The sequence below is a fragment of the Oreochromis niloticus genome, linkage group LG16 (assembly GCF_001858045.2).
Source record: "Oreochromis niloticus isolate F11D_XX linkage group LG16, O_niloticus_UMD_NMBU, whole genome shotgun sequence".
Taxonomy (NCBI): Eukaryota; Metazoa; Chordata; class Actinopteri; order Cichliformes; family Cichlidae; genus Oreochromis; species Oreochromis niloticus.
Genome location: NC_031987.2, coordinates 20,874,886 through 20,895,090, shown reverse-complemented (window position 1 = coordinate 20,895,090; position 20,205 = coordinate 20,874,886). Strand labels below are relative to the sequence as shown.

Genomic DNA, 20,205 nt, shown 5'->3' with positions numbered 1-20,205 from the left:
AACACGCCGGTTTAGCAGCTCTTAAATGAACCCAGACTTAAAAGGTGAAGTTTATCGTAGGTCGAAGACTCGATAGTCTTGTTCACAGACAACCAGCTTTCACATTGGACACGTTTTCTCACACAGATAAAACCCGGAAGCTTGCGATCACCCCCTCCTTATGAGACCACCGCTTCTGTTTGGATAATTAGAGCGGATGAGCGCTTCCGCGTTGGCTGTAGCCGTGCTGTCAAAGCGGGAGGATGATCAACCAGAAATGTAGCACTTTATTACTGAAAGACAGAAGACGGAGGAGGATTATAAAATGTATCTATGTGGTGGGCTTCATGGTGAGTGCCTCACTGATAGATGACCCCACTCAGTTCGGTGTTTTTTTTTAGGTGTGCTGTTTCCTAGCCATGCTTTCGTAACTCAGGTATGATGATGTAAATCATTCTGGATCTTTTGAATCCTTTCCTTTTCATATTTAAAACTTTGTATAATGCGTACTTGTTGTTTTTTGTTATTGTAGTTAAAAAATTAGAATAAATTAAGACATTTATTATTTATAGAAATAATAAAAGGAAAAAGTTCAAGGAAATTACAGGCTAAAATGAGTTTTCCAAAATGCAAATAATAAACCTGAGCTCTTTAACCTGAATCAAACTCTCACACTAGCCCTTATTACGCGTCATATTTGCCCCGTACTGAAAAATTAACTTCTGCACCACGTTTATAATTTTTGAAGCCCAAAGAAAGGAAACTCTAGAGCTTCTGCACTCAGTTGCTTTGACTGGATGTGAATGTATTAAGCACAGTGTCGGTCCAAAGTCTGTTTATAGAGCATTAGACTCAGCACGACTGTGGTGTTCTTGGACATCCTTGCTGGAGACAGCTGTCATGTATCTATAAGACCTTTATAATAACCATTGTAATGCTTGGCTACTAAAAGAAATTAAGATGAAGGTATTTCCTAATGCTTTTGGCGTTATCTCTTCAAAGCGTCGCTGTCAGTACTGTAATGCAAAGTTGATCTACAAGTCTAGATCATTCTAACGATGTTATTTTAAGAGCTCACCTGTAGTCATGCCTCAGAGAAATAACTTTGTCATACCTAGCTAAACAATCATCCAATTAGAGATGACTAGAAGGATCCAGTCAGCTCAGATTTTTTTGGCACTGTGCAGCACTGGCACAGTAAAGCTACTGAAGGTTAAGTAATTTCTGTAATGGACTGGGTCAGGAACACTGTATGAGCTCCTGTGTGACTTCAATCAAGATTTTGGCTCGGAGAGCTGCTCTGATCTCGGCGGTGCAGGAAAAACAGGATGAGCAACAACTTTATGAGGCTGCTGAATCCGGCCACAGACTCTCCCTGCTGTATGTTGGACACCATGTTTGATTTGCATGTTCCCGTTGGCCTCAGTCCACCTTTGTTCTTCCATATTTCTTTACAGGACTTGTTTGGGGTGAGCATGATCATCCCACTGCTGAGCCATCACGTGAAGGCTCTTGGAGCAAGTCCCACTGTGGCCGGTATTGTAGGTATGTTGTGTCAGCAATACATAGCAGTTTGTTTAAATTATGCAGCTGGTTTACTGCAACCACCACGCTCACAGTGACGCAAAAGTGAATAAATCTACAGCAGACTGGCAGGATGTGGAGAGTACAAGCGACAAAACAATCAAACGCTCTCAATAATATATTGTTTCATCCTCACTTCTGCACACTGTATGCACAATATAATACTGGAATGTCCCAGTGCCATGTGCTGTGATTACTTTTATTTTTATTGTTATTGTTATACATCAATTGAATAATAGTTTTTTAGGAGTATGTCGGGACCTCGTGTTGTTGAAAGCCAAATAATAATAGCCATATACTCATCAGGCCCCTTATTAGGTGCACTTTTCTACTACCCTTATATCTACTACCCGGATATTTTGGCTGCACATCTGTGTGGGAATGTCCCGTTCCACCACAAAGGTGCTCTATTAGATTCAGATCTGGTGACTGTGGAGGTCATTTGACAGCACTGAACTCAGTGCTATGTTTAGATGATTTGAACTTCATGACGTGGTGTGTTATCCATCACCACCTGAACTGCTGTCCAATTTTGATGAGCCCGTGCAAATTGTATCCCCGGTTTTCAATTCTTAGCTGACAGCAGTGGTACCTGGTGTGCTCTTCTGCTGCTGTAGACTATCTGCTTCAAGTCTTATACATTCAGAAATGCTCTTCAGCATAACTTGGTTATAACGAGTGGTTATTTGAGTATCAGGTTGAATCAGTCTGGCCATTCTCCTCTGACAGACAGGGTGGAAAGACATTTTCACCCAGAGAACTGCCGCTCACTGGATATTTTCTTTTTCGGTCCATCCACTGTAAACCCTCGAGACGGTTGCCACATTCAAAGTCACTTAAATCACCTTTTCTGTTGCTCAGTTTGAACGTCAGCAGTTCATCTTGACCATGTCTACATGCCTTTGAGTTGCTGCCATGAGTTTGGCTGATTAGATATTTGTTAGTAAGTAGTTAAACAGATATACGTAATAAAGTGGCCAGTGCAGTAGTGTATATACATAGTGATTTACTGTAAAGACATACCCTGACTCTGGGCCTTCGTCTGCACAGCTGTGATGCCGCTGTGCCAGATGTGCTGCAGATATCACTGAATTCAGAGCCGCTATGCTGGGAAAAACTGACACACTGTTTCTAAATTTCCCCATGTGTCATTGTCTGCTTATGTTTTTTAAAAAGAAGTTATGTCCACTATCTGCAAAAAGTGGCATTAGGCTCACTGGATCCCAGCACGCTCGATGTCTGCTCTGTGTTTTTTTTTTTTTTTTGTATATTTGAAATGTAAACTTAAGCAAATCTTCTGTTGCAGGATCTACGTATGGGATCTTGCAGCTTTTTTCGAGCACTATAGTTGTAAGTACTGACTTTGCAACCATTTTGGTCGAGACATTCTTTGCCATCCCTGGAATTTCATGAAAACAATAAACGCTGTCTGTTTTAGGTCACACAATGCACCCAGTCTCCATCCCTACACACACACAAGACACTGCTGGTTAGCCCCAGTTGTAAATAGATTTTTACCCTTTTTCTCCACTGCTAATTGAATACTGGGGGACAGACTTTGTTTTAACTGTGCAGTCCTTTGGGTGGCATGATGAAAAATCAAATCAGAACCACATTCAAATGCCACACAATAAGCATCGTATCTGAAGTTGGATACGCAGCTTTCCCTCCCACCCAAAGGTCTTGAAATTGGTTTAAATTCTCGGGGGTCATGGGACAAATTAAACAGATAAGGAGTCGTTCTGTTAGTTCCTGTATGCAGACCGGCTGATTCCTGATAAATGTAGGGATATGTGAACAGCTGGGTCTCTATGATAATCCCACCCATCTCAACTGGTCCTAATTGTGTTATTTCATCAGATGCTTGTATGCGTGTGTGAGAGAGGGCGAGAATCTAATAAAGACTTGTATGACAGCCTCGATGGAGGAAATGCAGCGTTTTAGGATATTTCTTGAGTCAGCTGATCTTTCAGACTAACATTCACAGATCAGAAACATAGTTTAATTTGGTATATTTTTGTCTGCTTTCTGTTTGTCTTGGTTTTTCAGTATTTGTCATGAATCTTCAAGCAATTTAGCATCAACTTCCCCTTTTCAGATGTTTGGCAGGGCTGTGGAAATATCTCATCGCTGAAAATGAGTTGGGGAATTCTAAACCTTTAAATTTTTTCTGTGGTTGTTTCATTTCCTCTGTGTGATTGGCAGGGCAGCTGGAGCGACGTGGTGGGTCGGAGGTACTCTCTGCTGACCTGCCTGCTGCTCAGCACTCTAGGCTACGGCCTGCTGGGGATGTCCACCAGCATCGCTTTGTTTGTACTTGCACGGATACCTGTGGGTAAGTCAGAAACCTCAAAGGGGCGCATCACAGGTGTTTGTCAGCTAAGTCACATATCCATACCTTAGAAAAGAATATATCTTTATGAATAAAAACTGCATTTCGCATTTACTGGGATTATCTTTGTCTAACATTAAAATGTGTTTGATGATCTGAAACATGTAAGTGTGACAAATATGCAGGGGGCAGGAAGGAGTGAAGTAGTTTTTCACAGCTCTACATAACATGTCTCAAGTTTTGTTTTGCTTTTTTCTTCATATAATCTGCAGTGTCTCCTGCATTGAAGGATATTTATCAGCATCCTTCCACTGTGCATGGCTTACTATGACACATTGTTAATATCCTCAGGATGGCATTTGCAGCTTATAGACTGCATTTGGTGGCTTACTGAACTCCTGTACTGTATAATCCTGTATTGTGTTTTGTATTTTTCACTGACCGAGCTTTAAAGCTTCATGTTATGAATTCAAACCTACCTTACACAGAAATATAAATGCTTAGCAGCTTTTTTTTGTTTGCTTCGTTTCATTAGAAAACAGCAGGGGGCACTCTGCACCTTGGTTTCATTTTATCACAGGTCCACTTACCTATATTAGATATAATCCGATTATTAAATTAATCTGAGATTAAGTATTAACAGTTGTGTGGCTTGAGAGTCTTTAAATCAGAATGTCAGTCTGCTGCCTCTTCTCAGTGTGTCTTCTGTTTCAGGGTTGTTCAAGCACTCGCTCTCCATCTGCAGAGCTCTGCTGTCTGACCTGGTGTCTGCTTCAGAGCGCCCTCTAGTGATGGGACATTTCAATGCAGCCTCCAGTGTGGGCTTCATCCTGGGCCCTGTGGTGGGTGGCTACCTAACTGAGCATGAAGGAGGCTTTTATACATCCTCTTTTACTTGTGCAGCCATTTTCCTTATTAATGCGGGTGAGTTGGAAAATGAGATTAATAAACTGAGTTCACGAAGGTAAAAATTTACATTTATATCAATATAGTGTGTCTGTCATCGCAGGCCTCGTATGGATGATACCACAGAGTGAGACGGTGGCTAACCGTAATGACACTGTCTGCAGAAACGACACGAGTACAGGGTATCATGAAAACCACTTTAGTAAATCTGTACAGAATGGTTCTCATACAAATAGCCACCACCCATTGCTGACAGCAGAGACGCAGCAAGAGTCTACATCTTCGGAAAAGCATCGTGGTGGGTTCAGGTGGAGGGATGTGCCTTTTCTTCAGCCAGTCTGGAAACAGCTGTCCTCAGTAGGCTCCAGGATCCACATAGTGGCCTCATCTGACATGTGGGACCTCTTCCTCGTGCGTCTTCTGATGGCCATAGCTATCATGCTCTACTACAGTAACTTTTCTCTGGCCATGGAGGAGCGCTTTTTACTCAAACCAAAAATGACCGGTTACCTGATCAGCTACAGCAGCACTCTAGGGGCCCTGGCTGGGTTCCTGGTGGGGCCAGTCACACAGCTATATAAGAACAACATGTCCGCTTTACTGCTTCATTCTACAGTGCTGACCTCTACGCTTATTTTCCTCTATGCTGCTGCACCAAATGTTTGGCAGGTGCTGCTCACCTCCACCTTCTTTGCCATTTCTACCACTATCGGACGGACGTGTATCACAGATTTGGAGCTGGAGAGGGGCGGGGTCCAGGCCAGCGGGACTCTGATTGGAGCCGGGCAGTCGGTTACAGCTGTGGGTCGAATCCTGGCTCCTCTCCTGTCTGGTTTGGCGCAAGAGTTCAGCCCTTGCGGCCCCCCAAGCCTAGGAGTGGTGCTGGCCCTCGCAGCTGTGGCTTTACTACTCATCAGAATCCCCAAATGGGACGCGAGGGGGATGACAAAAACTGCCAAATTCAGAAACTCTCATGAGCAGAAGCTCGTGCACTAAATGTTTGAATCGTAAATCTCTGAGAAGTGCTCTTAATTGCAGGAGACCAGCTGGGACAATGAACAGCAGACTCCTCGAGGGAACGGCGAAGCCCGCTCAAACGTGTTATTCTTAAACAGGATGGCTCTTCTGTTGGTGCGATGAAATCCCAGGGTAGAAATATTGTGACGTTTAAACCACACCAGCACTGAAGTCTTCGTCTTGGGGACAGGTGAATCAAAAGTCACGTGCACTGTTGGAATGAAGACACGGCTGCAAAATGCTGACGTTTGACCGCAACCTCTGGGCACAAACTACTGGATTATGACTGTACTCTTTATTTTTAATGAAGTTTTGTAACCACTGCAAATTAGCTGGAGTTGATGAAAGCAGGTCTGCTTATGATGCACTACATGCCCGAAGAGGAGAGTGATTTAATTGAAATAATACTTAATTCTTTAAATAAAAATTAAAAAGATGACTATCAAAGGCAGGCTATTACATTTTTGGTATGAGTTTGATTTTTACACATTTTACCTCAGTGGCTTTTTGGGTTTGTTTGTTTTTTTCTTTATTCTAATGTAAACTATCAGAAATGGTCCCTATGGCAGTATCTGAACTAATGTTCCTCTTTGACTGATATTAAAGAACAGAGATTTGTAAATTTCTCTAATTAGAGGCTTAAATGGGTATTTGTTATTTTACTGTTTTTTAAGTTATTTTTATAACATTATTCTGAACACTTATTTAGTAACCTAAACATCACCAGAGCCAGAGAGGTGTAATACGAAGTGAGATTAAATGCATAACTCACTGGTGTTAAAGTTTTAAAGTGTCAAAATTATTATTATTATTTACAGCATTTTGTAAGTGCAATAGAAATGTTCTTTAAATGTGCAAGCCATTACTAGGGGCACAAATGAAGCCCAGCTGTAAAAAATAACAATAATAATAATAATAAAAACAGCAGATGAAACCGTGCATTGCATTGTCACTGGAAGGTGCATGCATTCAATCATGCAGATAATGTCAATCTTTTTATACTTGGTTCTAATCTATTTCGTCTTTTTTACTCTCTCATGCACACAGAACAAGGTTACCTGTTCAATCAAGAAACTGAATTGAAAATTAAATTTAAAGTTTCAGACCTCTGTGCAGCCATCACTTTAGAAATGAGAGTGCACTCAATATTAAAATAATTGACTCGAATTAAAATACGAGCAGATTAAGAATTTTCATCAGCATCCACTTCCTGTCTTGTTTTTACTGTTACTTGTATTCTTTATAGTTTTCATCACTATTTAGTCATCTGATGTTTCTGGTTGGAGTAGGTGGCGCTCACAGGGATTGTTTTGTGTGGAGTGAGTGTCATGTGACATGTGACACGCCCGTTTTATGTAACTGCACACAGAGCCTGAGGCAGAAAGTCCGACTTGACAAAGTTAATAACCGCCATCACTCAAAGAAAGCCTGGCTGTGTTGAACTTCCTTCGTAGTATACCTCTCTGGAACAAACGGAAACACTGTTTTTTACGTTTATCTCAAGGCTCCATGGAGCACCTGCCACACTAAGGCCCAAAAAATGTTACAGCAAATAAACCGTTTGTACTTTTGAGTCTGTCTCCTGAATTGTATTTTTAATCACATTAAAAGCATTCACCTTTAATATCTGACATGTTATTCAGTGTCACAAACCTTAAAACTTATCAGAATAACTTTCAACACAGAAAATTTATTACAGAAAAAAGGAAAACAAAGTTGGCCACTGTAAAATGTACATCTTCAGTCATGTAACTATCACACAGACGGACAGTAAAATACAGAAAACTATCTTATTTACACAAAGGGCAGACGTATAATAAAATAATTTAATTAACCTCACCTTCCACATTTAAAAACTCCTACATGAAGAAAAAAAAAAGACATTTAAAAAGATTTTCTATGACTATTTAAAATAAGTACATGTGTAAAAAGTCCCACAGCTGACAATTTATTTACAGTACATTTGCTACAGTTCACTTTGCTTCTGAGGAGTGTGACACTGAAGCGTTTAGTTCATTTTGGCTCATTTTGAAGACCGCTTTACCTCTATTGAGTAATGAAGACACCTTCAATGTTATTCTTAATGGCTTTCAAGTTATTTGAGCTTACAGTCATAAGCAGAAGCTTCCAGCTGCTTGATCAGGTGGAGGCAGTCCAGCTGCAACACTTTTATTTCCTCTTGGGGGTCCACTGAGGCCGCCTGAGCAGAGGGTTTCGAGCCGTGTTGTCTCTGGGCTCGGCCGCCCAGCCTGGCGGTGGAGACGAAGGCTCTTCATGGACGTTTCTTAAGTCGTCCGCTGAACCGTTGTTATTATCAAATGAGGAATTTAAGCGGCGAGGACGAGGCACGTGGGAATCACTGTAGGAGGAGTTTGTCCTGAACACGCCCTGCTCCGTACTGCTGCTGTCTTCATTCAGAACATCAGTAGATGGCACCTCTTCCAGAGTGCCCAGTCTGCGCAGAGGTATCATGGCTTTGGAGGAGGAGGAGCGCGCAGGCTTGCCAAACCGGGAGCGTTGAGATGGGTAGGCAACTTCTGACAGGGTCTCATGATCATCTGGGATGAGATTGATAACAAAAAATGACAAATAAAATTAAATAAAATAAAAGCTCATACAACAGCTTGTAAACACCTTTCATGAACAGGAGGTAGACGGTTAATCCCATTTTCAAATCCATATTTGAAATTCAGTCATATTTATCCATCCAGGTCGAAGCCTTCTGCTGAATAGGGACTAGTAAGAGAGCAAACGTCCTTTCTAATAAAGCTTATTGTTAGAGCTGGATCAGGTGACCTTCAATCCTCCCTTAGTTATGCTGCAATGACCCTCAGCTGCTGCTGGGGTTCTTCACTCACATCTTTTCACACTGTGTTCCTATATACTACTTTGGATTTAATCATTAGCTATTATTAAGCTCCGTCTCTCTTCCACATCTTTTTCATCCCATCTCCCTCCCGTCACCCCTCCCTCCCGTCACCCCCCCACCCCCCACCCCCCCAAGCAGTCAGAGGAGAGGGCTGCCCCTACCTGAGCCTGGTTCTGCTGTAAGTTTATTCCTGTTAAAAAAGGGAGGTTTTCCTTTAAATTGTCAGCCCAGCGCTCGATCATAGAATCCCCTGACTGTTATCAGTTTCAGTTTCTCTGAATTATTATTTTTATGTTACGATATAAGGCATATTCATTTGGCACAATATAAATAAAATGGAATTGAAATTAAATTTAATTGAGCTGAATATAATGAAACTGATCTGCTGATGCTCAAAAACCAAAAGGCACGCTTACGTTGGCTGGCTGAACTACAGGCCAGAGGTAAAATGCCTGTGTTTGATTTTGGGGTGAACTGGGCCTTTTAATAGTTCTGGATTATTAAAAGGGCTGGAAGAGTAAAGTCATGGTTTGTGACATTATTAGAACTGCATGACATTATCTGACATTCAAGTGGGCGTCTAAAACTTTATCAAAAGCTCGATATTTGGCTGATTTTTAAGGGGAGACAAAAAAATTCTGCACAGGACAATAACACAGGTGACCTGCACACGGATCAATGTGTTTGCACTCACATGATAAATGTTGACCTCATAGTGGTGTTGGACACGAGTCAGTCAATGATCTGAATCTATAGGCTTCATATGGAAGGCAAAACTGTTCAAGTTTTCTTGTCCACAAATAATGTGGGTAAATTATTCAACAATTTTTTCAGCTGCTTGTTAAGCGTTGCTGGTTGAAGCACATCTCTGCAGGCATCACAGAGCAAACACATGAGGATAAACAGCCACTCACTCTCACATCTATCCCTACAGTCATTTAGGATCACAGATAATTCAACATGCAAGGCCTCAACAGGCCAGTAGACTCAGACCCTAGCGCATATTTGAATATTCATATTTGCTTAGGAAGGTTACTAACTGAGTCAAGTGACCTGTTTGTGTGGCTGCTTGAATTGAACCCCAATATAAGGAAAACGGCTTCAGTGCTTTTTTTATCGTCTCCTTTGGCAGAGGATGCACTGAACCATCCTTTATGACAGGAAGGTGAGATTATGCCATCCTATAAGGATTACAAGTGCTTTGTTCTCGCTGCCATTGGTCAGATGGACAAATTATAGTTTACTGTGTGGGTTACACAATGCTTATTATTAGCTTTTGTTTCCAGTATTTTGTACTATGCTTATTTGTCGTCTGTTGTATTTGCATTGAGAGTGTGCACAGAGCAGCCTCTTAAAGCTGCTGGTGAACCATGAATATTATGCTCCTGTGATAAAATCTACTTGTCAAGCTGCTGTCTTGAATGTAGATTTATATCTACAAGCCCTCTATTTTGGTATTAACGGATCAAAATGTGTTTAAGGTTCTCCATAATCCAGTTTGTATTAGTAAGGTTTGCTGTTGTACTGCAGACTTTAGGATGATCACTTATCAATTTACCCAGCAGGAGTAAAAAAGTGTTATTAATAGTTTTTGGAGGAGAAGTAATTCACTAGCTCCGACCACATCCTCATTTATAATTTGACTGGATTCTTAGTAGATAGTAGCTGATAGCGTAGGCATGAATCGAGGCTGCGTTTTGGGGGAGGTCGCGGAGGGGACTGGCGGGAGCTTCTGGGCCAGACAGATCCCCGTGTACTAATCAAGGGGGGATGAACTGAGTGGGACAAGAAAATGAAAACAAACAGTTTGTAATGCAGGGGCCTCATATACAGACAGAACTGTAAAGGGAGTGCATGAGGTGTCGTCCCGCTCATAAGATTCAGATAAATCATTTACAAAGCACATCATTTGTTCTGTGCACACTGCTGAGAAAAAAGACAATTCAGTTCAGTTTTGACGAATTTAGAATCGAATCAGGTTTAAAAACTCAAACTTTGTAAGGAAGTGATATTTTTCATCATTTATTTTCATTTATATGAAGGGGAAGGTTGTGTTAAGGGATTTCAAAGATGATCTCAGCTTACCTGCGTAGCTCCGCCTCGCAGCAGGAAATGTTGACTCCAGACTCTTTCCAGCAGGAAGCGAGAAATACTTGTGTGTCCTGGGCACATAAGACTAACAATGGAGAAAAAAACTTGATGAAAAGGGGTGAAGATATTTAATCTAATGTTTGACTTTCATGTGTTTGCATATCAAGAGATAATCAGCTCAGAAAGAACAATTTAATGTGACTGATATTTAGCCAAGGTACTTTTAATTAAGACCCTGGGGTGTACTTACAGCAAGACCTTTTTTAAAAAAAAATCCCAACCCACCCTCCCAGAAAATTAATTAATTAATGAAATAATAAAAAATAATAAAAATAAATCAGGCATGGTTAGCTTACCGATGACTGAAAGCTACCAGGTCGGAGGCTTCGTCGAATGCTGACATGGCGCCTGATCAGTATCTCTCTGGTATGGTTGTCATTGGGTAGAGCATGCTTTCCTCTGTATGCCACCGTCTAAGTCAAAATATAAATTAATTAGTTAACTAATTACAGATAACAGAAGGTCAGAGAAACACACATGGCAAAAAACACACTGAAGATATAGACTTAAAATATCCTTAAATAAAATTCATGACCACTGTCAATGCTGAGGACTTGGGACAACAAAGGTTCCCATGAATGGACGGCTCAGACGCTCTTAGTGGGGACTGCATTGTTCAAAACTCAGATTACGCCACCAAAACTGGACACACCTGTTTGATTCAGGTGTAGGTGTCTGTATGTGGACTGCTACCTTAACCCATTTCATGCAGTAAACCCACCACTGTTTCTGCCCTGCAGCCATTAGTTAAACCAAAAACAAACACAACTGCCTTTAAAACCCACCAAAGGTCACCATTGTTCTTTATAGAGAGGTCGCATGACAATAATATGGTCCTGTATAATGTCACCAGAGGCCAACACTGTTTACAGTTAGCATTCTTAACAAATATAATGCATTTTAAAAATAAATGAATAAATAAAAATGACTGTTAAGTGTCATGGCTTTAAAAAAAAAAAAGATCACATTTGAACAGTTTGGTTCATTAAGACGATTTCAACAGGAGTTCAGAGGAAGACAGAAAGATCAGTGACATGGTGACGCCGGCTTTGTGTGAAAGAATCACAAATATGTGGGAAAAAAAAGACTTGAAACAGGTAATCTGATAAACTGTGACACAAACCACAGAAGCACATGCTCCTGATTTGTCTACACATTAAAGCGTCTCAGAGTCTGTTAAAAGGGTGATGTCATGTCACTAATGGAAAAGTACTGCTGGCCACTGCCTGTGGCTATGCAAAACAGCACCGAGTTTCACTTGTTGGGATCATCGGTATGAGAAACGGAACAACACTGAGGGGCCCTTTTCTCCTTTGTGTCACATTAACAGACTTTTTTCAGACTTTTAGTGGCTTTCCATGTAAAATGCAAAGAGGTGCAGCTGCACATGGCTTCATTTTAGTTACCTTTTTCTCTCTTTTTAAAAATCATTTTTAAGCGGTTGAGCACGTGCACAGCTGATGCTGAACTACGTTACCATGTATGCAAAACAAACAAACGTTCGAGTTTCACACTGAGATGTGCCGTCATCTGCTAAACGTTGACAATGAGGACATTTAAAACGGAAAAGCCTGAAAAGTAGCGGTATTAGTTTTTGCACTGTGGTGGTAGCAGTTTTTGTGAATTACTCGTGTTTCAGTGTAGCTGGGAATTATTTAATTACTTAATTAAAATTAAGTAATTAAATAAATCATGGATACAAAAATTGCTTCATTGGAAAAAGGAAGCTATTTTATATTGTATATTATATTAACCTGTCTGGATTTTAAACAGCTGTTTCTGTTCTTCAGCTCCTTCTGCTGAGCACTCAAACATGTCGAATATGACAAGTCCTTCCCACTAGAGTGTGCCGTTTTAAAGGGTTTAATGTTTAACTATATGTTTTATTTTATAGGGCTTTAGTTTAATATCAAATTAAATGTAGCAGAGAAGAAGCACAGCATTTGCTCCAAAGTGCAATGAAGCAGAAGTGGAAGAAATACCACAAACATAAATCAATTAAAACTATTTAAGTGCAGTATTTGAATAAAATGCCGCTACTTTCTGGCACTGTGATAGACAAACCAAACAGAAACTAAAAAAAGAGCACCCAGCTAACATGCTTCCTTTATCTTACCCGCTCCCTGATCTTGTACATGTTCTTGGACAGGATGTCGTGCATGTTCTTCAGGTCAGCAGCCAGGAACTTTTTCTGGGGTTTAGAAGAGCTTTTCTTTTCCTCACTAGGAGAAAATATTAAGTAGTCATTAGTAACTTTACATTTAGGCTGGACAGGCAGAAGGGAGAGTGATGTGATGGTCAGAGTACATAAATCATACTTACTAGAGGGAGACGATGGAAGGAGCAGCGCTGATGTCTCCAGACGCCGTGTCCAGGATTTCCATGGCATTCTGCAGCTCTAGCTTCTTATAGAGCGCCACAATACTGGACTCCGCCCTGCTGTCTCTGATGAGGATCTTACGCAGGATTCTGTTGTTAAACTTCATAAACCTGACATTGAGAGAAAGAAGATGGTTTTTATATAGTTTTTGGTGTTTTCATGCAAGTTGTGAACAACAAGAAAAATAAAGCATTACCGGCTTTATTGTTTAACACACTCAGCTTTGAAATTTGCATATCAGTCAAACTGTCAAAACTGCTCAATTTGTGTAGGCATGTAATGTAAAGAAGCTTTTGTGAATTATAATATACGTTTTTTTTCTGTATGTGTGCTGCTACTGAACTTTCCCAGCATCCCCATCAATATATTTGAGTTTCTGTATTTTCAGCCAGTTGCAGATAATGAGGCCTAGTTGTGTATTCTAAGTTTAACATCAGCATCCTGCTGAACTTCCTGAAAGACTGTAGATAAAGTATTAATATGAATACTTTCAGAAACCCTTTAAAATCTAAACTCATTTAACCAGAGGGTCAAACATTTTTATTCTGAGAGCCAAGCCAAACGTTTTGCTTTCACGGTGCTTCTCTATGCAGTCATGTTCTCAGCATGTTTTGACTCGTTAAGTGAAACTTATTAAATTCAGCATCAGAGATTTGATGAACTCGTCACACAAGAGAGCTCAACAAAGTCCAGAGAAGAAGAGATATGAGAAACGGGGTCTGAAAGAGACATCTAGAGTTCACAAGCTTCATATGTGACAAAAAAAAGTTTACAGTTCACATGAGTTGTGTTACTCATACAGTCATACACTGCAGTATGTTTTTGTAGGTCATTTTAGTGAATGCACTGTACACACTGTCATGGAACAGTGACAAATTAAAGGAAAAATCTGAACTCTTTACAGTGAGTCCAATCTGATTGGTGGTTCATTCCAGCACAGTTTGGTTCTGCTTATGTTAAAGGGTCACTGCAGAGGATTACATGCGGTGGTGTGCACTGAAGTGATTCCTAATGACTAGCCTACAAACAAAGGGGGAATTACTGCAAGCATTTTATACATTAATATAAAGGCAACATTTATTTCCATTGGATCTTCCTCAGCAGTGGATACATGAACTTCCTCCTTTTTCTCCAAACAACATTTTGCATGGATGTGCACACACTTGTCTTACTTTAAAAACATTTTGAAGGGATTTGTCATATTTTGTATGCATGAAAGGTAATAGTGAAAAAAAGTTGACAAACAGAATTTTTCCAAATCAAATGGTCTCAAACTTTAGGATACAGTGTTTGTGGCATAAAAGAACAGTGGTAACAAGAAGCAGCAAACAGGAACTGGTGGGGATGAAACAACAGAAAAAGCGCATTGCATGAAAGGTGAACAAGACACCAAGTCTGACTAGCCGTCAGCATTCCCACACAGTCCTAATGTTAACAAATGCATTGTGTAATGAAACCTCAGACAGACAAGACAGAAATTAAAACCCTATGGTTTGTTTTATTGCTGTTAGTGTGAATCCATTTGGGGGTGAGCAATAAGTACAGTATTATACACTACTCATTAGCTCTGATGAGCAATATCTGCTAATTTACTGACAAAAGATTAAACTGTGATGCCATGCCAACATTTTCTTAAGAAAAACAAATCTTACTTGTCCTTCCAGTAGAAGCGGCTCCACTGCCCACAGAGATCCTCTATGCCTGCTATTGTGTGCTCCATGAGCTGTGAGCAAAGCGTGATCAGTCAGCACCGTGTGCAGAAATGTACTGTCCGACACAAGCATGCAGTCTGTGACTTACCCTGCCGTGAATCTCTACATTAATGGTTTCAAGGTTGCGGTTTGTTCTTCGGACATTGATGAACTCAATCAGAGGTCGGATACTGATGCCCTGTGGGGAAGTGGGGGAAAAAAGAAAAACCCAAATGACTTCAAACACAAGAGTTGTAGATCCAGTTGTGGTCAGAAGTTCATATACTCATCGTTCAAATCCCTCCAGAAGGCCAAATGGCTCCTGGACAAATGTTTGGCCACAGTGACAAGAGGCGTGTTTGGACAAGTAAAGCACTGGCTTTCAAACATAGGAACACTGTACTAGCTGTCAAGCATGGTGGTGGTAGCATCATGCTCTGGGGCTGTTTCACTGCCAGTCATGTCAGTACACTGCATAAAGTGGCTAGACTAACAGAGGACTACCTCCAAATTCTTCAGTCTCAGCTCAAATCAACAGATGGTTGAAACTTGGACACAACTGGGTTCCATAACAGGAAAATGATGTCAAACAGACATTAAAAACGGGTTTTGGATGGATCGATAAAGCAGGCTAACAGGCCGGGTCTGTGCAACAATTTAAATGATCTCTACCAGCTCTGCCAAGAAGAGTGATCAAATATCCAGCTAGAATTGTTGATGGCTACCAAAAGTGGTCGACGTACAACTTTGTAATGGGCATTTAAATATTAGTGAAGTTGTATGTATATACCTGAGCATGTATGAGCCTGTGCTGATTAGAAAAAATCCTAAATAAATTCAAACTTGTGCAGCCAATCCTTTTTATTGTTTGTTTGTTTAAGTCAGTAAAGATGTATGCTGTACAATCATTCCACCCTGGAAAAAGAAGAGTTCAAAGAAACCAATAAATGCCCAAAATTATAATGACATTCATGCTCATAATGACTGTGTGTAAACTTTTGATTACAAATATAAGAGACATAGTTTAGAACCAAAGTAATTTCACCTCACCTTAGCAGCCATGAGGTTGAACTTTGTAAAATGTCTTTTTTGGAAGGTAAAAGTTCAGATGCATACATGCATTTTATATATCATACAATAAATGTTCTGTATTTCTTCTCTAAGGATAACAGTGTATATGATTAGAAATTAAAAGCTTGAGTTTATCAGTGTATATAATACATATAATTTTGAATCGGGTCTCAGTTTGTTTGTTTTTTAACTGGACAAAAAGAAATTACACCAAACAGCTCACCAAGATTCTGTCTCACTCCTAAATGTGATTTTAAAGAAAAAATCGTTTTCTATCTCATTCCACTGCAAGGACAAAAGAAATAACACCTTCATTCAAGTTATTCAGAGCATACAGACTTAAAAATATACCTACCTACACAGACGTTCCCTTACCTGAAGAAAGACGGTGAAGAGGATAACTGCAATGGTGGCAGTGACAAAGAGCTGCTTGCGACCAATGGTATCAGGAAGCGTGAAGGCAAGGGCGAAAGAAACTGCACCTCGCAGACCTCCATAAGCGAGACCAAACTGATCTTTCATGTTGAATGGGATGGTGCGGAAAGGGTTAATGATCTGAGTCAACACCAAGATACCTGAGAGGGAGAGGCAAGAAAATATCAAAGGTTTCATTATCAACAAGTTTAAAGCTGCTCTGCATATTATATTATGTTGCCAAAAACTCTGTTTGTAGAGATAAATCAGCAGAGGTCTGGACATTTCCTGTCAGATTTAACAAGCGTTTTGACAACATTAAGCTCTCAGTTTTTGACTAAAGTTTTGGTGGTTTTTAGTGGAAACCAAAACAGACTGAGAAGACATACTGGGCTCAATATTGGCTAGCTAGGTTCAACATTAAAAGATTACTTATGTCAGTTTTACATTCACAGCTTATTTTCTTAGCAGCACTTTCTGTCTTCCTTGCATTTCTTTGCACATTTTAGTGTTTGCACATGTAGCAGCAGTAGCTCTCAGCCTTTGCTCCACTAAATAACTGCAGTCAAACAAAAACCTGAGCTTTAACTTGACACAGATAACGCCGGTCATTTCCTTACCCAGACCTCTCCATACAAAAGCAAACAGCAGCGTGAAGAGGATGTAGCCCCAGTTCCACTCATGGTCAGTTGTGATGGTGACGACTCCTAAGAAGAAGAAGATGAGCGTCTCCGAGATAGAGGCAAGCATCTTAATCACGTGTCTGATGGTCGTGCACGAACGCTGGGAAACGTTTTCCTCGACGTAGTACTTCATGGTGAGGGCACAGGTTATAATGCTGCAGAAGCACATGGGCACAGAGGGTTTGTGGGGAGTATTTGGGTAAACTTTGTGTTATTCCTCTTTCTTTCTTTTTTTAATTCTGTAAATTTTATAAAACCTACTCACGCCATGATGGATGAGATGGCAAACAGCTCTGCCACCAGATAGGCCAGGTAGCTGTACATGAATACGAAGAGTGGCTCGATTTCTCGGACCTTGGAGGTGAATCTTGTGGTGAAGGCTGCCACAAAGCCAAACAGGATGCCAAATGCCATCCCACCGAGCCCCACAATGAAGAACCTCGCCACTCCAATGAACACATCCACCGGCTCCACCACCGGCATTTCCGCAACAAAGCTGAACATGTTGTACAACACCTAAAAAATTAATAAATAAATATGCACACTTTCTTCTTTTTTTTTTTGCACCTACGCACCAAATCCCACATATGCTAGTCAGAGGTCAGGTGTGGTGTCAGGAGCTGTGGCCTCTAATGACGCCTTTCCAGATAAGAGTGATTTACTGGAAATATTTACTCTCCATTGTTTGCAACTTGATAATCAGATTTCACCGAACATACTGACTGAGTCATGGAAAAGGTGCATTAGGTAAAATAACCAGCTTTGTTCCTCCTTGATCTGCCATTCCAGCCTGGGCAGTATGAAGCTTTTGCCACATGAAAACATGTGAGTAACATCGACTCGCATGAACCCGATGCCGTATTTAGCCACACCATTTCACTGCATTTCTCAAAACTGAGTACTTCATTTTTAAATGCATGACGTGTACCAAAACTGGATAAAAAGGGCTCATCGTGTGCAGACAAATGCAAGATGAAGTGGAAAACGTTCTGCTAGACCATCAGATCCAGTTCAAGACACAGACAATAAAGATTCTTTGGACATAGAAAAGCCACCACTAACAAAGAGGCTCACACAAAGGCCTGTCTGTAAAAGATTATTTCTGAGATTAACAAGGTTAGACTATTGTTCTGTTTGGGAGAAAACATTAACAGCAAATGAAGTTTTGTTTGCTTCTTATGGCTGTGGGAGACTTTCCTTTGAGTTTATTAAATCCCTGAGTTTGTGGACAAACCCACACAAACAAATGTAACTGTGACCTCGGAAACTGGTTTGACAGCATCTGAGCAAACCGACTGAATTGTGCTTTATAGACACACTTGTTTCACGTGTATAACATTCCCTTAGTTCCATTTTTTCCTCCCTGAGTAATTTCTCTGTTTAGAAATCTTGCCAGCACACAGACGGTTCTCTCCCACACATTCTGTCCTCGTACATGCAACCCGGAGAAGAGAATGGAAAACACAAATATGACCAGTATTTCATGAAACCTGAGCTGATCTTACTGAGTGTGGAAGAATGGACAAGCAGCGGATGTGCTTTTTTCATGTAACAGTCATGAAATTAAATGCCTAGCCATGTCTGTAAATGGTGGGCGGTGGTTGAAATTGCCTCCACAAGAAACTACATGTATGAGACTGTGACATAGAGGGAAATAGCACAAAATATTATTAAATCTGTATAAAATGCTAAATATATACTCTTTGTGGAGCACATGCAGAAGAGTAAACTGCAGTGCCATGTTGGGTGGCTGTATATTTGTCACTGGAACAAAACAATTGACACACAAGAACAGTTTGCAATTGCCCCTTGCTCACAGTCAAGTGTTTTCATAACAAATAGCAGTCCGCTCACTCACCACAGTGACAGCATCATTGAAGAGGCACTCTCCGAACACTACGATGTAGAGCTGCTCGTTCACAGACACGTCCTCAAACACGTTCAGCACAGCCACGGGGTCCACGGCCGAGATGATGGCGGAGAACAGCAGGTTCTCCTGGAGGTTGATGTCTTGCACGCCAAAGGCCGGAATTTGGCATATGGCGAACAGAGAGATGCCGATGCCAATGCTGTTCCACAGTGTCCCCACCACGGCGAACCACAACACCTGCATGAAAACAGCAACAAAACTGTCAAAGTTGAACAGGAAGCTGACCAGAGTTAGAGAAACAGTGCCTGATTTGAAACGAACCGTGCCAACGTTCTCAAAGAAAGGCCTGGTGGGCATGAAGTAGCCTGACTCCAGGACAATTAGGGGCAGCATGTAGAGGAAGAAGACATTACTGGTGAGCACAGCGGGGGGCTCCTCGTGAACAGAGTGCATGATAGCACCCACTATCAGGCCAATGCTGATGAGAAGGCACGACTCAGGCACCCAGATGGTGATCTTGTGGTACACATGAAAACCTGAAAAGAGGAGGAAAAAAGGTCACAGTGAGAAGCAAGATGAGAAACCACACCTGTTGGCACATATGGGACTGTTACTCACCAATTTTTGCAAAAGAAGCCAGCAGCACCCAAAGAGTAATTTCAAAGGGAATCTGGATTCTTGGATAATTCATTGTAAACATGGGTAAATTATTTTTCTGGTCCTCTGGATAAGCCTGGACTCCACCATCAGGCTTAACCGATGGCAAAATCGTGGCTGCAATTGGTTTAGAAGGTATTTCGCCTCTGGAGCCATGCAGAAGAATTAAAATCATGCAAATAAACAGCAGAGTCCCAGCTTGTCTAATAAAAACTAAATTCATAGCGCAAAAAACAAGTAATAGTGTCTCAGTAATCCGAACTGGCGTGAATATGAGCGCTGTTAAGATTCAATAACTCTAACCAACTTCACAAAAGTTGGTCCCGGACGATCGAGTCTCCTTCACAGTGCCGGACTACGACACACCTGCGATCTACCTGAGTCCACGAGTTTCGATACTCATTGGGTGAGACCTCGAGCCCTGCTCTGATTGGTCGTCACCTGAGGTAGATACAAAAAGGTGGGACGAGGCGTTTCTGTGCCATTTAGGGGCCAGTGGCGAGTTTCGGTGACAGTCGTTTCAGCTTTCACGTGTAAATTACTTGTAAATTGTCGCTTATAAATGACAAACAACAAAGGTTTATGGGTACACTCAAGTCAT

General features: G+C 41.0%; 2 protein-coding genes across 4 annotated transcripts; one reads left to right on the top strand and one right to left on the bottom strand.

The window, feature by feature from the left end:
- Positions 1 to 29: 29 nt before the first annotated feature.
- mfsd9 (major facilitator superfamily domain containing 9) lies at positions 30 to 7,391 on the top strand. 3 transcript variants are annotated; one of them, XM_019352724.2, is made up of 6 exons: positions 30 to 329; positions 1,437 to 1,524; positions 2,870 to 2,913; positions 3,774 to 3,898; positions 4,593 to 4,819; positions 4,905 to 7,391. In XM_019352724.2, the coding sequence occupies exons 1-6, from the start codon at positions 243 to 245 to the stop codon at positions 5,795 to 5,797; spliced, it is 1,464 nt and encodes a 487-aa protein (XP_019208269.1). In that variant the 5' UTR covers positions 30 to 242; the 3' UTR covers positions 5,798 to 7,391. The 3 variants fall into 3 exon arrangements, with proteins under 3 accessions (XP_019208269.1, XP_019208270.1, XP_005457889.1); XM_019352725.2 differs by having other exon boundaries at positions 34 to 329; positions 3,769 to 3,898; XM_005457832.4 differs by having other exon boundaries at positions 39 to 329; positions 3,769 to 3,898; positions 4,610 to 4,819.
- A 7-nt stretch (positions 7,392 to 7,398) lies between these two features.
- On the bottom strand, positions 7,399 to 19,991 carry slc9a2 (solute carrier family 9 member 2). The gene is made up of 13 exons (XM_005457831.4): positions 19,566 to 19,991; positions 19,269 to 19,483; positions 18,936 to 19,184; positions 17,343 to 17,593; positions 17,015 to 17,232; positions 16,356 to 16,555; positions 15,019 to 15,108; positions 14,871 to 14,941; positions 13,161 to 13,328; positions 12,955 to 13,060; positions 11,135 to 11,251; positions 10,773 to 10,863; positions 7,399 to 8,376 (listed from the first exon to the last, which is right to left on the bottom strand). Exons 1-13 carry the CDS (start codon positions 19,825 to 19,827, stop codon positions 7,988 to 7,990), a joined length of 2,427 nt encoding a protein of 808 aa, XP_005457888.1. The 5' UTR covers positions 19,828 to 19,991; the 3' UTR covers positions 7,399 to 7,987.
- Positions 19,992 to 20,205: the final 214 nt, after the last annotated feature.

Coding starts and splice junctions, on each gene's coding strand:
- mfsd9 (XM_019352724.2), top strand. CDS start 243: ATGATCAACCAGAAATGTAGCACTTTATTACTGAAAGACAGAAGACGG. Junction 1,525..2,869: donor CACTGTGGCCGGTATTGTAG/GTATGTTGTGTC, acceptor CTTCTGTTGCAG/GATCTACGTATGGGATCTTG. Junction 3,899..4,592: donor ACTTGCACGGATACCTGTGG/GTAAGTCAGAAA, acceptor GCCTCTTCTCAG/TGTGTCTTCTGTTTCAGGGT.
- slc9a2 (XM_005457831.4), bottom strand. CDS start 19,827: ATGAATTTAGTTTTTATTAGACAAGCTGGGACTCTGCTGTTTATTTGC. Junction 13,329..14,870: donor CGCTTCTACTGGAAGGACAA/GTAAGATTTGTT, acceptor TCTCAATGTCAG/GTTTATGAAGTTTAACAACA. Junction 13,061..13,160: donor CCTTCCATCGTCTCCCTCTA/GTAAGTATGATT, acceptor ATTTTCTCCTAG/TGAGGAAAAGAAAAGCTCTT.